The 9,391-nt window shown below is 45.2% G+C and overlaps 1 protein-coding gene across 1 annotated transcript; it reads right to left on the reverse strand.

Annotated features, from left to right (window-relative positions):
* Positions 1-1,177: 1,177 nt before the first annotated feature.
* PKDREJ (polycystin (PKD) family receptor for egg jelly) lies at positions 1,178-9,139 on the reverse strand. The gene is made up of 2 exons (XM_009283552.1): positions 3,637-9,139; positions 1,178-3,468 (listed from the first exon to the last, which is right to left on the reverse strand). Exons 1-2 carry the CDS (start codon positions 9,137-9,139, stop codon positions 1,178-1,180), a joined length of 7,794 nt encoding a protein of 2,597 aa, XP_009281827.1.
* Between the last annotated feature and the right edge of the window lie 252 nt (positions 9,140-9,391).

Here is a 9,391-nt window from a genome sequence, read left to right on the forward strand (position 1 = left end):
AACGGCAGGTCCTGCCTGGCCGCGCCCAGTGCAGCGAGGAGCAAGTGACAGAGGGCCGATGGGCGACACATTCCCATCAGCCGTAACGCTCCCCATAAACTCATTGCATTGCAAAGAGCATGTGAGATTTGGGAAAAAAAAAAAAAAAAGATGTTCTGTGGTCTGTTTGTATCCAAAGTGAACTGCCTGGAGGATGCCCCCAGCTTTACGAATAAGAAATAGGGGTTTTGATCAAGTTGACCAGTTTTCCCAGTTGACTTGGACAGTCTTCCCTTACAGGAGGTCACAGAGTGACCAGTGTGCGGGTACAGTTTTACTACACACACAGAAGTCTACTAACATACACACACACCCACACACCCCCCGGCTATATAACGGGATTTTAAAGTCCACGGTCAATGTCTTCCAAAGGGACACTGTAGCAAAGTCTTCTGCATACAAATGCAATGCAGTGTTGTGAAGGTTTATTTTTAATTGCCGGGTGGCAACCTGCTAACTCGTCCTGTCTTTTTTTATTCCTTATGCTCTGAGTAGGAAGGATTTATCAGCGTTTTCAGATCTCTGGGCATTTTTGCTCTTACATTAGCACGTGCTCAGCCAGAGGCCAGAGTCCTGCTCAGACTCCTGAGCTAACTCCATATGCATCACTCCGTGAAATGGGCATCAGTTCCTGTGTGTACCGGCTATGGCTGGCATGGAGTTAGTAATGCCATGAGGTACAAGGTCATGCTTAGCAAGAAAACTGGAGCGAGGGAAGTTTTTTGAAAGTAACTTTTACTCAGAAACTGGGTGGGCATCTGTCTGCAGGTGATGAGTGACTGCTTTTGCATCACTTGTGGTTTTGGGTTTTTTCCCCCTTCACTTCTTAAACTGTCCTTATCTCGACCCACAAGTTTTTTTCCCGCTTTTGCCCTTCGATTCTCTCCCCATGCTGCTGGGAGGGGAGTGGGTGAGCAGCTGGGTGGGGGCTTACCTGCCAGCCGGGTCAACCCACCACACCATGACAGCCAAGCACCACTGAAATTGATGCAAAATAGTCTGGAGAAAATCTGAGCACAATTGCTACTAAGGGGTTGAATGTTAAAAAATTCTTAAAAGTAAATAATTTATTTATGAGCATTTATTTGAAATGCAAGTGTTACAGAGTAAAGGTCTTGAATACAAAATCTTTCCTTGCTCATATGACAAGATAAACCATTTTTTTTCCATTTATTTTTCTGTTCTTGAGCCCTAAATGTCGCTGATGTCTTCTCTCAGGCTGCCCGTAGAGTACACTGTGAAAAAGATCAGGCTCACTGGTTTTGGATGTTTTGCAGATCAGAAGATAAAATATCCTTCTGAGCCTTTGCAAGACAAAAGTAACCACTTGTGCTTCATCAGATGGTTCTTCATATACGGGTTGTTTCATATCTCCATAGGCAGACATAATAACAGCTTGGAAGAGATTGATCAAGACACAGATCATCACCAACATGAAAGAGGCTAGGAAAAGACCACCCAGCAACCTGTTGGATGAAAATGCGGTATCTCTGAAAGCTGAGACACAGTAAGAGAATATGGTCTGAGCTGAGTGAATCATGTTACTGTAATTCCATTCATGCTGCCCAAAAACAAGGTAGCCAAAAGCCATAAATACAAAGAAGTACACCACCACCACGAGGGCCATTGAGGAGATTCCGGGAAGGGCTGCCAAGATCGATCTTTGTGCCAGGCGCACGTCATAAAAAAATTGAGAATATTTTAGAGTTTTCAAAACTACAAGAAATGCTAAAAAGCCCATAGTAATCCTTAAAATCTGATCTAAATGAGAAACTGCATGAAAATGAATGAAATCATTTGGGTGAAGTAAGTAAAACTTCACTATATCTGCTCCCACCTTAAACTTTATGACCTTTAAAAAAACAAAAAGGAGGAATGCTGATTTTAAGCCAAAGTTGATTATATTGGAAATGTTTTTAATATAATCTTTTTTTTCTTGGCTTATGATGTGAAGCTCATCTGCTATGTAAATGAACAGAAAGGCAAGAACAATTAGAAACACAAACATCTGAGCTTTAGTTTGCTGATGAAAAATGGGGAGTGCAAAAGAGTGTACTGACAAACTTGGTTTTACAATCCCAAAATGAGACATTTCAAATATGACTGAGATGGTGCAAAAGAGATCTGCATCTGAGTTAAATGTAGTTAGTTCAATGATCACAGCCCATGTCTTTTCATCAAGCCAGTTGCTCTGTTGTAGAGCATCCAGCCTTTTCGTTGAATTAGGTCTTCCTTCATCAGGGAAAAAGTAAAACGTGTATCCTGCTGGTCCATACGTGTGCAAATCTCCGTATGAATAATACATCCACGGAGTCCTGTTTCGCTGGTATGTGAACCCACCGTAACTGCTGGCATCCTTGGAAACAGACTGGTTGGCAGCTTTTGTCCAAGTGCCAGCGTAGTCACCTTTCTCTGGGATGTCACTGCCATATTTGTGAAGACAGTGGCTTTCACTGATCAGAAAGTTATTTACAAAGCTGTGAGGATGGAAACATTTTTTCTCAATACCTTTAGCCCGCACTTGCCTCATCCTAGGCAAACCAATGATTTTGGACCAGCTCTCGGGAAGAAAGGTTGGGTGAATGTCATTGTGGATCAAAGGCAAGAACAAGTCTTTCACCCACACGTAGATATGTTCTAGCTTATCTACACTGGAGAGTCGTGGAGAGAATTGGTTATGGATGAATCGGTTGTAGTGGAAACTGTTGGTGTTCTCAGTGGAATAGGCAAAATTTAATAGCAGTGTTAAAAAGACAAGGTGACTGATGAAACCTTTTGTGAAAATAAATGCCTTGACTTTAATTTTTGCCCTTTTCAGCATGTTTGCAATTTCATCAGCTTCTAAAGGCTTATACTGCTTGGTGCCTCTGACTTCAGCAAGTTTCAAGTGCATCTCTCTCATCTCATCAGCACTCATCGTTTCTTTAGCCAACTTAATCTCAGAATACTTTTCCTGAGTTAACCATGTGATGTTTTCACAGTATTTTGGACGAATTGTACTCATAGCTGAGAAAAAACTGATTTTTAGAATTGAGAGGAGAAACACATTCTCAATAAAGGAGATTGCAGATGCTAAAAGCCACTCTAGTGAAGTCTGATAGCCATAAGACAAACCATATAACACAATGAAAAATGATGATAGCCCAGTGACAGCTATAACTAGTGCCCACGAGAGATAGACACACCACCAACAAAAAACTATGTGCGGTCTCTTGCGAAAGGGCATGGAGGTAATGCTTAGTGGTTTCCTTTCCTTCTGAAAGTTGTCCCCTTCTTCTGCGTAATTATTACTAAAATTGGAATTTGATGGTGGCCTTCTCTGGCAGGCCTTAGCCATTGGAGGGGAATTCACGGTTATCGTCTGCTCCTCTGTTCCAATTACATTTGCATCTCTTTCAGAAACTGTGTAATTACTCCAGTTTTGGGGAGCTCCCTTGCTTCTTGTCTTTCTGGAAAATGGTGGGCTCTGTGAGTTGCTGGGACCAGGAAGGTTCTCCAAGGGAATAATATTCCTTGATTGTGCTGAAGTTTCTGAAAGGTGCAATTGTTGCAAACATTCCTTCCAGTTCTTAAGATTTCCAGACAGGAGGGGTGAACTGACCTTTGGGTCCGTCTGAGCCACACCACGAGGAGAAGGTTCCTTCTGGGAATACTTAAATAAGGCAATTATAATCATTTCCACAGGTATGGTAACCAAAGCACATTCAATTCCTACTGTTATTGATCTCAAATACCTCAAGTGTATTGGAGATTCTTCATTCTTGTCAGCATTAAAGAACATAATATTAACAAGCAAGTTTAATAATAATATTGCTAAACATGAAGACAACCTTTGGAGCCTGCTGAAAGTGCCAGTGAGAACGTGAGCAAAAATCGAAAGCCACAGATGGCCCTCTGTCAGGCTGTTGGCAAGATTAATCAAAAAATAGTCGATTCTGGGCAGAGGTGTCTTGGGGTTTGTGGCAGAAAATGTCCTTTCTAGTAAGTGATCGCCCTTGTCAAGAGAAAGCCATTTCCTGCACATAAAGAACCAGGTCTTCCTGGTGGACATATTCTCAACTTTAGCTCTGCTTAAGAACCAGCTTGGAGATGGGCCCTTGTTATTGTGCCAGACCCTGAAGGAACAAATGTCTCCCAAGTCTTTCTTAGTGGTTAACAGAAAGCAATCAGTGCTTCCTTGTTGGAAAGACAGAAAATGTGGGTGCCGTAAACAATGGACGTCACTCGTGCCATTCTGGCCGATGAGCTGAAGAAAGACATCTGCTTTGGTTCCAGCTCCCCAGCGACTGCCTGTATATAAAGTGACCAAAAAGCTCACTTTATCAAAGGGGTCGTTGTCTGGCAGAGCTATAATCTTGTCTTTGCTGTCCCTGTCAGCCCTGTCTTTTCTCATGGCCCAGAGGGACAAAAGAAAGTAGGCAGCAAAAATAAAGAGCACTGTTAAAAGGGTCACTGGGTTTTTAGGTATGTCTGCTATCAGGGTTTTTCCCAGATCTACTGTGTTGGGGGTAACTATTACTTTGGCTGCCAGGAACCTGATGTCGAACGTGGATGCATTTGACACAGTGTGGACTGACAAACTTCTGCGACTCCGCTTCATATTGCAGACACAGTGCACCCTCTGCCAGTCGGTCAGGGAGCCAATCCTGCACGTGTCTTCTCTCCACAGACTTCGAACCCCATCCAGAAATAAGCACTGATCACTAAAAACGTGTATGCTCACCAGTCTCTGGGTTTGATACCTTACAACATAGGGTGTCAGCAAGACAATGGAGATGTTGTGAGTGTCTGTACCGCTTCCTTGAGCTGTGGCTGTCAGCAATGACTCTGGGAGACAGATAATATAGGGAGCCTTAATGTTACAGTCAGTGCTAGTTGTCTCATTTTTGCTTGCAACTGTTGGCGTGTTGTGAAAAGCAGCAAACGAGGCTATGGGATGAGCATGAGTGACATGGGTGCCTGTAAATACTAGCACTTTGAAAGTAACTTTTAATTTTGTCAGGATCTGGATGTATATGCTTTTGGTATTTCTGTTGACTTCAAAACTAAATCCTCCAGTTGTGTAAGCTTGTGTTTTATCGGGTCCCATTGCTAATTGAAAAGTTGAAGATTCTTTCTCTTTCCTAGCAATAGTAATTTCTGCTCCTTCAGGCACGATCCCTAGTAGATCCCCATTAGCCTTGGTCTCTGCCATTTTGAAACCCAAGACCATCGTTGCGATTTCTGATGTGTAACCTAACCAAGGGAAGGGGTTGTCATCAAACTCAAAAAGGGCGGTGGAAATCACAGCATCATGGGGCAATCCTGAATAATTTCCCTTTTTCAGTGATGGATAAAAGCAATTCCTGCAGGTGTTTCTGGTAGAGAAAGCATTTGCAATGTTCCAGGTTTCATCTTTCTTCAGAGTGATATTCCAGTGTTTCGTTTCCATTAGAGTTTCTGTTTCTCCAGGGACTTTGCCCTGGAAAACTATCTCTGTTAAATTTTCCATGATGGAGAAGACTTGTTTAACTCCACTTACATTGACATTCCTGCGATGCAGAAGAGCAGCTCTCAGGATGTTGGACAAGCATCTTAGTATTCCACTGGTTTGAATTTCTGCTTCCTCAGACCAATGGCTCTCATTCCTCTGTATCTTCAGCACTCCTGTTACTTCTGTCAGTTTCTTAATGGCAAGGTCTTGTGATCTAACGTTCACTTCATCAGCTTCCTCTGTGACTTGAGAAAGAGAAGCGACTACTTGGTTGATTTCCATTGTGCTCTCAACTGAAATATTCAGGGCTGTTTTAATCAGGCTTTCCCGAAACTGAGCCTTAGGGAGCTGGAGAGTTGGTGAGGTTTTAATATCGTTTAAGACTGAGGCTGCCAGATAAGCCAAATAACCCGCGCTAAAATAATCTCCAGTCTGGAGGTAAGATGTCATCGGTGCGCTTAAACCGCTCACTGAGGCCAGCAGTTCATGAAACACAACGGCTAGTGGTCGACTGTTAACTGGGTTCCGAACACGGACATATAAATTCACTTGGGTAAACGCCCCAAGGGAATCGCGGACTTGAACGTAAAGTGTCAAGGTGTACTTCTGAGAGGGCACTCCAATTGGGAGAAAAGATGGAGGAGTTTTAGGCTGATAACCAAAGTACAGAATTGTGCCAAATGTATTTTCCTCCACAGAAGTTATTTTGGTAGTTTTGGGTACATTGGAAGCTACTATCACTTTGTATGTCAGAGGTAAATTGCTGTCAGAAAATCCACTGCATTGAACAACAAATTTTGTCAGAAAGGCTGTACCCCAGTGTGGGTTGATGGTACACTTGCCAGCCCTAGGAGGAGAATTTACTTTAAATGCATGTCTGTAGAGTGAGGACCTACCATCCCAGGTAGTTACTTTTAATAGGAGTATGTAGGATCGATGTGCAGTCTTTGTAAAAGTCAGAGCATGTATAGACAGGTAAGCCCCAGACCTCCCCGTTGAGGTTCTGGAAGACCAGTCAAAGCTAATTTCTGTAGAGTTTTCTGAAAAAAGGGACCAGTAGTAGACTGGCTGGCTGTTTGTTCTACAGTTTAGGCATTTTCCAGACAAGGTAAATCTCTCTGTTGGAATTAGAGTGCTACCACAGTTTTCAAGGCATGCCACGTCCAGAAGGAGTGGGGAGCCGGGCTGCACATCTACAGTTTGGTCGGCATAACTCCTCCTTCTATCCTTTTGAATCACTAGACGAAAGTAGTATACGGCGTTTCCTGGGAGGGATTCTGGTGGCATTACTTGAACTGGACCTGAGGATGTTAACCATTTCAAATCCCTCTGGGCTGGATGGCATCTCTTTCCTGCGCTGACTTTCATGTTTTTATAGTCTGACACCTCTTTAGTGCAGTACCAAGTAAATGTGATTCCCTTTAGTCCTTCCTGCGAATCAGGATCGTAGGATGCAGAGCCATCAAGAGTCCAATTATCAGAAAAACCCACTGTGCGGAACGTGCCTCCTGCAATATTTGCGACTAGATTGGTGCTCTCAATCTGAACATAAACTTTATCTGAGCCCCTGAGGACTGTTGTGGTCCTAATTGGGGTTATTGCAACAGTGAAATAAAAGAGATACAACCCGTAATCTAAAGTAAAACTGGGAACAGTTAAGACTATCATTTCTACACCATACATCAAAGAAGAGTTTATTGGTTTTGCCCAGTCCGGATTAGTTGTTGTGTCCCGAACGGGATAGATTCGCCAGAAGGGTTTGATAGATATACCAACTTTGCAGTCTACTAGCAATCTGACAAAGAGGTAAAAAGATGTCCCCCTTTTCTGGCGCAGGACAGAGGTGTGAAGAACAGGTTTCTGAATCTGCACGGTGTCTATGTAACAGGCTTCTTTCTGGCAAGACACTGGTGCTTCTATGGTTTTTGCAGCATAGTTGTTGACTCTGACTCCTAAAAGAGCCGGTGTAAGTGCACGTCTGGTGCAGTTCACTTTTGCCACAAACCCCGTGTATTTCTCTGGATCAAAGGGTAAAGCAGAGCGACGGACAAAACGTGTGGCATTTCTTACATGATCGTTGTATGTGTACGTGCTATTCTGGAGAAGGTGGTCTTTTTGTGTTCCAAAAAGCTGCAAATGGAAGGTCCACTCGCACTGTAGCATCGGATGTTGTGCAGGGATAAACCACACTAAGTAAGTAAAGCTCTGCAGAAAAGAAGGACGGCCACTGCTGAAAACATGGACTTCAAGGTCTCTTTCTGCCAGAGACCTAAACAAAGCCCTCTTCTGATTCATATAAAGGTACATATTGAACTTGTACCACTGGAAGGCCACAAACTCTATGGAGAGTAAGTAGGAGAGCTCCTTGTGTTGGTAGAACACAGTGCGTGTATTAGGGCCATCTGTGGAAATAGGGTTGTTGTTTTCTTTGGTTGTGTAAAACATTCCATGGTTGTACCTGAAAATGTAAGTGTTCCTGTTGGTCTTTCCTGGGTGAAGGTTGACATGGGTGGGAGTTTCTCTGCCTGTAGTTAGGCTCAGGGTACCATTGAGTAGATGTAGTTCTCCTGTCAATTCCTCAAACCTCTTTCCATCAATATGAAAATAAATGCTGGCCACCACCACCTCACCCGGGCTCTGAGGTGTGGAAATGGCACAGAAGTTGCTCTGCAGAGTAAAGGAACTGTAGGAACGGAGCCAACCTCCTATAGCCTGCATGTCCACCAGTCTGTAGGCCAGTGTCCTTGGCGTAAGGGGCTGAAGCCTCCAGGAGAGGCTGAGGGGCTGTTGAGGAACACTAAGAAGCTTGGAGCTGACACTGAGGACATGCAGCAAGTCAGGCTCTACCTTGAGAGAGAGGCTGAGGCTTATCTGAGGCATCTGCTCGATGCTGACTGAAGCAATGTGGAGCCCGTGGTGCCTGTAGCGCACAGTCAAGCGGTAGCTGTAGTAGGTGGCACAGGTCTGTTGCAGCTCGGCTGTTGGGTAGGCAGCAGGTGGCGGCATGTCTCGGTGCTCAGTGCTGGGAAGGAGAAGGGTAGAGGGGCTGCCTCCCTGGCTGCTGAAGCGGTACTGCCAGCTGGCACTCTTGAGGCGTGCACACCAGCCCAGCTCTACTGGCTGCCACATGTGGATCAGGTGTGTCTGCGGCCAAAGCACGAAGAGCCGCATATCCTGCGCAGACATCTCGATGCTCACATTGTGGTGAAAGCACGTGGGTGCAGCGCAGGAAGCAGATGAGCATTGCACTGTAAGGAGGCTGGAGGCCATGGGTGGAGGAGTGCTTCCTGGTAAGAGGCCTGTCTGCAGCATGACTTGGCCTGACCAGCGTGATGTGTTCTTCACCCAGGCCGAGTTCAGGTACCAGAAGCAGTGTGGCGGGGGTGGTGGCCGCCCCTCTTTCCAGTCTGCCTCTGGTCTTGCTCCTGGGGTGGGCTGGTAACGCAGGTTGATGGTGCTGTTCCAGAGGCATGAGACCCAGCGCTCATTGTCCCGCCGTTGAGAGACTTGTCCATGAGGGCCCCAGCAGGTGACCAGCAGGGGTGGTGGCTGGAGACGGGGAGAGGAAGCCCTCAAGCCTCCGGGGCAGCAGCAGAGCAGCTGGAGGAGAAGATGGAGCACTGTCATTGGAGTGCAACCTGACGGAGGTTGACAGCTGGGGAGTCCCAACTGCTGGAGAAGGGCTCTGAGGAGACCAGAGCCTGCCCCCCACCCTCCTCCCCGGCACAGCTGGTAGGAAAGGTATTTAACTTTAGAAACAGCAGATCGTGTGTGGATATACCCGATGCCACAAGAAACAAGTATTTCAGGGCCAACAAGAAACAAGTATTTCAGGGCCAATAATCTACACCAAACACAACCGTCGGCAGCACCGCGGCC

The sequence above is a fragment of the Aptenodytes forsteri genome, unplaced genomic scaffold, assembly GCF_000699145.1.
Source record: "Aptenodytes forsteri isolate BGI_AS27 unplaced genomic scaffold, ASM69914v1 Scaffold486, whole genome shotgun sequence".
NCBI classification, from domain to species: domain Eukaryota; kingdom Metazoa; phylum Chordata; class Aves; order Sphenisciformes; family Spheniscidae; genus Aptenodytes; species Aptenodytes forsteri.

Coding starts and splice junctions, on each gene's coding strand:
- PKDREJ (XM_009283552.1), bottom strand. CDS start 9,139: ATGACAGTGCTCCATCTTCTCCTCCAGCTGCTCTGCTGCTGCCCCGGA. Junction 3,469..3,636: donor TCAGACGGACCCAAAGGTCA/GTTCACCCCTCC, acceptor GAAGCAAGGGAG/CTCCCCAAAACTGGAGTAAT.